We start from the raw sequence: 6,165 nt of genomic DNA, 5'->3' as shown, positions 1-6,165 counted from the left end.
TTCGCGCCAGATGGTCTCCGCGCGTTGTCTCGGGCACCGGACGGCTCCCAGCGACGTCCGTTCGGGTCACCTCGGTCGTGGTACACTCTTTAGGGTTCAGGGACCAGGATAATGCCAGGATAAGTGTCGGGCCGGCGGGAGCTCTAGCAAGCCACGTCCGCCATGATCGCCCGCTAAGCCACGCCCCCGTCGACTGGCTTTTATCAATCTAAAAACTGCGTTGTCCAAATGGATGCATTTATTTTATTTTATTTTAATTTCTTATAAAGCGCAGGAATCAATCCCGGAGGGGTATCTCCGCGCTTTGCCAGCTAAGACAGTTTTTAGGTAGAGTAGCCTGAGGTTTATGCGGATGGAAATGCTTCTTGGAAGAGGAGGGTTTTTAATGCCTTTCTGAAGGACAGGTGGTTTATAGTGGTTCTTAGGTTAATGGGAAGGTTATTCCAAAGGGCAGGTCCAACAGCGGAGAAAGCACGGTCACCCTGTCTGGTCTTCTTTGTGATGGGAGGTTTTAACAGGGCTTGATTGCAGGAGCGCAGGGACCTGCTAGGCTGGTACAGTTCAAGAGATTGGGCTAGATATTTGGGGCTTACTCCATACAGACATTTGTGTACCGTACAACAGATCTTAAAGTGGATGCGCTGTCGTATGGGAAGCCAATGCAGTTCTTTCAGCAAGGGCTTGGAGGGAGTCCTGGCGGGTGCACCCATGACCAATCTGGCTGCCGTATTCTGGACCACCTGCAAACGGCCTACTGCATCCGTACTGGCTAATGTCAGCAGGCCGTTACAGTAGTCCAGGCGGCTGGTTACCAGGGCCTGTACAAGTGTCCTTCTGCATGTGGCAGGAAGGAAAGGAAAGACACGTCTGAGTAAACCAATGGTGTGAAAGCACAGACCAGCGATGTAGTTGGTGTGTTCTTTCATGGTCAGTTTTTGATCAAACTTCACTCCGAGATTTTTAACGTGTGTTTTGGGTACCGGTACTGGGCCAAGGTCGAGTGGCCACCAGTCAGGGGTCCAGAGGATATTTGCTTTGCCAAAGAGCAAGACCTCAGTCTTTGTTACATTGCACTGGAGGCAGTTCCTCGCCATCCAGTGTGACACCGCTCTCATACCCTCAGCAAAATTCCCCTTGATTTTAGGGTCAAGGGAGCTGAAAGGGTAGAGGAGCTGAGTGTCATCAGCGTAGGAAACCGGTATGAACCCGTATTTCCGCACAATCTCAGCAAGGGGGGCCACATAAACATTAAACAATGTAGGGCTAAGGCATGAGCCCTGTGGCACCCCCTTCGTGAGCCCCCTTGAGATGGAACGAAAGGGGCCCAGGCTGGTAGATTGTGATCTCCCGGCCAGGAAACTCTCCAACCAAGATAGTGCTACGCCTCCGATTCCTACTCTCTGCAGCCGATTCAATAGGGTGTTATGAGACATGAAAACTGCATGAAAACTGTTTAAAACTTAACCAAGGAGTACCCAGCCTAGCTGCAATTTTACATGCCCTCCAGAACACTACGCTCCACCAATCTAAACCTGGCCCACATCCCTCGTCACAGCAGAGCCAGAATGAGAGGTTGCTCCTTCCATGTCTTACCTCTGACCCGATTGGATTCTATGCCTCCTAACCTTAGAAAGATTCAATATCACTTACTGATCCGGAAACAGTGGAGGACCCAGCTCTTCTCCATCTGGGCTGACGATTTCACCTCTCTGCTGCTGCTGTGTTTCATAGGATCCTTTTATGTCCCTTGATGATATTGTGTGACACCTGGACCCACACCTTCCCCTCAGGGAAGGCAGCCTTCAGGTGTTGTGCTTTCCAAGGCTCTGCTCCCCTCTTGTAAAGGGTCAAAGTGGTAACACCCTTGCAGCAAGTGCCTTTATCAGCCGCAGGATTAAGAGACAGTGCACCCCAATTCCCAGCCCAGTAAAGGCCTGAAACAGACCGAAAAAGGAGCATGTACCTACATGTTCGCCTGCTCTGTTTGTACCTCATGAGTATCTACCTGTGCCCTTCTTCCGTTTTTATGTCCTGGGCAAGCTTCTCTAAAGACTCTTGATCCTTCTACTGCCAACCATGGTGTTTGTCGATCAGATCATTACTTGATGTCTGCTGTGTTCATCGAGTCACTCCGCTGCTTTAGCTGTCAATGAACCCTGTTGAGCGAGTACACAGACATAAGGGAGTATGGAAGTTGATGTACGGGGAGTAAGGTGAAGCTGATTTTAAGAAATTCCCAACTGTGTAAATGCTGCACTCACCTGAAAGCAATGGACATCTTGTTCCACTCTGCCAATGCTCCATCCACCGACCTAGCACCAAACAGAAGACATTAAGTCAGATACCATGGTAAGGTAGAAAAATACAAAACGCAGACACGTATTGGCAGCAGAGATATCGCAGGTATATTACTGGTTGTGATGGAATCTCTATAATAAATGCTGCAATCTTCCAACAAATGCTTGAACCATCCCTGGGAATGTGGCAAAGATAACTTAACAAACAGAAAAGTAAAGACAGGAGTTGGAACTTAAGCTTCTCCAGTGTAAACTGGAAAGTACTGTCAAAAGGAGTGTGAATGGAGCTACATTTATTATATACTTCCTAGAGTGTTACCTTTATTATATACTTCCTGGAGCGTTACCTTCATTATATACTTCATGAAGAGTTTCTTTGTCATGTAGTCTTGAAAGGGTTACTGCTGTTATATGATTCCTGAAACTGAAGTGACAGCAGCACATCCTGATCCATCTCTTCTTACACAATCCCTTCTTGTTTAAATGAAATCTTAGCCATGTGCGTCTTCGTAAAGCTGTACCTCTAGCAAGTGGGCACTCCATGTGTGCTCTTTCTGTGCTAAGTTACTGTGTGAACACCGGAAAATCACCTCCTTTTCTGAATTAAGTAAAACATTTAGTTAAAAATCTGTGTATGGTGAAATATCTCTTAGTAACTTTCATAAATGGTGATATCCAGATGTCTTTTCCCACTAGTTAAATATTGTATATTCACATTCTCTTACATTTCCATTTAGTGATTTTAAATCTCTTTACATCCAATAGGAAACCAGCCTTGAATGCACCAATGATCGTGAATAATGACAGTAATCGTGAAAATATGAAAACAAGTGGTTGGAAAAAAAGAGGTCCAATATATAGGAAAAGATCTGCATAGAGACTGAGGAACTTGAACATAAACTGATAGATCCTGGAAGAGGCAGTCCAGAGCAATTTGGTGGATATAAGAGTCTGAGCTGTGCACTTCCACGCCACAGGACTAAGAAACGACCTCTAGAAAATTAAGACAACAACACTGACAACCCTCTTCCTGTATAAACAGGCCTCCACCACCAGCTTTGATCATGTGTTCGGTATGAGGTAGATACAGAATTGCTCTGCTTCCTGTAATGATGGCAGACCACCATTCAGCACGCTAGGTGTATTGTAAACTCTTTCTGGCCAAACCACAGGAACAAGGGAAAAGCACAAGGGAGTGGAGCCAGACAACTGAAGGGTAAAGGAAAAAGAGAGGGTCTCTGATCTACAACAGACTGTCCCAATTTGCTTCAACCAGAAGGAAGACTAATCTTCACCCGTAAACATGCAAAAACATTCTGCAATCTAAAGACATAACCACCTACAAAGAAGCTTTACTTGCCACAATTATAATATATGTAGTTGGTGAGTCTTGTATTTCATTGTGAAATCTGAAATCAACCATCCAAAATACCACACACATACAGGGAATGTGACAGTAACACAAGTGCTTTATCAACCATGTTAGCTCCTCAGGAAACGCAGCCAAGGGATGCAGACAAATATAAACCCGACCCAGAGACACTAACCAAGAAAGAAAAATCATACACAAGCAGCAAGAGCTTTAGTTTGTCATCACTACTAAAGAGCCATCAGCAAACACACACAGGAGAAGCAACGTGCAATTGCAATGAATGTTTGAAGAACTTTAGTCAGTTAACACTCCTAAAAGATCATCAGCGAACACAAATGGGGGAAAAACCATACCATTGCAATGAATGTGTGAAGAGCTTCAGTCAGTTATCACAGCTCCAAGTTCATCAGCGAACACACACAGGGGAAAAACCATACCATTGCACTGAATGTGTGATGGGCTTCAGTCATTTATCACAACTTCAAGTTCATCAGCGAACACACACTGGGGAAAAACCATACCATTGCAATGAATGTCTGAAGAGCTTCAGTCTATTATCAAATCTCACAAGACATCAGCGAACACATACTGGGGAAAAACCGTACCATTGCACTGAATGTGTGAAGGGCTTCAGTCATTTGTCAACCCTCCGGAGACATCAGCGAACACACACTGGGGAAAAACCATACTATTGCACTGAATGTGTGAAGAGCTTCAGTCATTTATCACTACTTCAAGTTCATCAGCGAACACACACTGGGGAAAAACCATACCATTGCACTGAATGTGTGAAGAGCTGCAGTGTGTTATCAAATCTACGAAGACATCACCGAACACACACAGGAGAAACACCATACCATTGCACTGAATGTGTGAAGAGCTTCAGTGTGTTATCAAATCTACGAAGACATCACCGAACACACACAGGAGAAACACCATACCATTGCACTGAATGTGTGAAGAGCTTCAGTCGGTTATCACATCTCCAAAGACATCAGCGAACACATACTGGGGAAAAACCATACCATTGCGGTGAATGTATGAAGAGCTTCAGTCGGTTATCACAACTCCAAGTTCATCAGCGAACACACACTGGGGAAAAACCATACCATTGCACTGAATGTGTGAAGAGCTTCTGTCGGTTATCACACCTACAAAGACATCAGCAAACACACACTGGGGGAAAACCATACCATTGCAATGAATGTGGAAGTAGTTTTAGTGATTCCTCAAATCTCAGGATTCATCAGCGAACACACACAGGGGAAAAACCATACCATTGCAATAAATGTGTGAAGAGATTCAGCGTGTTATCAAGTCTTCGAAGACATCAACGAACACACACAGGAGAAAAACCATAGAATTGCAATGAATGTGGAAGTAGTTTTAGTGATCCTCAAATCTCAGAAGTCATCAGTGAACACAGACAGGGGAAAAGCCATTACAGTGCCGTGAATGTATGAAGAGCATTAGTCTGTTATTAATTCTGCAGAGACATCAGCAAACACACACAGGGGAAAAACCATCTGATTGCAATGAATGTGGAAATAGTTTTAGTCGTTCCTCCAAATTAAGGAATAATCAGCGAACACACACAGGGGAAAAAACGTTTGAGTGCAGTGAGTGTGTTAAGTGCTTTAGTCAATTATCAGAAATACAAAGACATCAAAGAACACACACAGGTGAAAACCCTACCACTGCAGTGAATGAGGAAGTAGTTTTAGTGCCCCTTCAACATTAAGAAATCTCCAGCGAACCCACTTAGGGGAAATGCCATTCAAGTGCACTACACAAACACAAACAGGGGAGAAACCATACCATTGTAGTGGATATTGAAGTGTTTGACGGAAGGGTTTTCAGCTAACTACAGGGGTTAGTGATAAAAACTATAAACACAACACACTTGAATAAGTTTACCAAGCACATACAGGAGAATATTTGTAGCTGGTTTTGGTGTCTGGCCATTTTGTGCAACAACCGGTTCAATGACAGCTGCTAGAGAACAACATCCAAAGGCACAAGAAGTCAAAGTAGGAAATTGTGACCTGTAACTGTGAGAGTTAATGCTTGCAGCGCACAACATTTACCTCCGAAGCACTGAGTTGGGATACATGATGCTAAGTTCACTCTTCACATGCATCTGTTAATGCACCCACCATAGTGGAACTTCCCCAGAGGTGTTCAATATCAAGCTGGACCCTTGTGAAATTTGCTGGCTCCCCACTGACTGTAAATGATTCACAGCCAGATTCATTTGATATGAATGTATTTTAGACCTTTCTCATTTACAGAGAATCAACCAACCAACTCCTAACTGGTGAAAGGACAGAATCCATGCATGATGACGAAAGTAATGATCACAGAGAGAGCTGACAAAAAGTTTAGTTCTTAAAAGGTTTCTGAAAGATTGACAGATAAGTAAAGAATCTTAAGCAGTAAAGAATTCCATCTCTTACAGTCCAGAACTATCGACTCCCTGCTTTACATTTCTTGAAC

At 44.2% G+C, this 6,165-nt stretch overlaps 1 protein-coding gene across 3 annotated transcripts; it reads left to right on the top strand.

Moving 5' to 3' along the window:
* Window positions 1–3,342: 3,342 nt before the first annotated feature.
* Window positions 3,343–5,155, top strand: LOC147736870 (uncharacterized). Of its 3 annotated transcripts, XM_086953547.1 has the most exons (3): window positions 3,343–4,474; window positions 4,550–4,828; window positions 4,913–5,155. In XM_086953547.1, exons 1-3 carry the CDS (start codon window positions 3,777–3,779, stop codon window positions 5,028–5,030), a joined length of 1,095 nt encoding a protein of 364 aa, XP_086809673.1. In that variant the 5' UTR covers window positions 3,343–3,776; the 3' UTR covers window positions 5,031–5,155. The 3 variants fall into 3 exon arrangements, with proteins under 3 accessions (XP_086809673.1, XP_086809672.1, XP_086809671.1); XM_086953546.1 differs by having other exon boundaries at window positions 3,343–4,828; XM_086953545.1 differs by having other exon boundaries at window positions 3,343–5,155.
* Window positions 5,156–6,165: the final 1,010 nt, after the last annotated feature.

This window comes from Lissotriton vulgaris, chromosome 1_2 (assembly GCF_964263255.1).
Source record: "Lissotriton vulgaris chromosome 1_2, aLisVul1.2, whole genome shotgun sequence".
Classification (NCBI taxonomy): domain Eukaryota; kingdom Metazoa; phylum Chordata; class Amphibia; order Caudata; family Salamandridae; genus Lissotriton; species Lissotriton vulgaris.
This window is presented reverse-complemented; position numbering and strand designations above follow the sequence as displayed.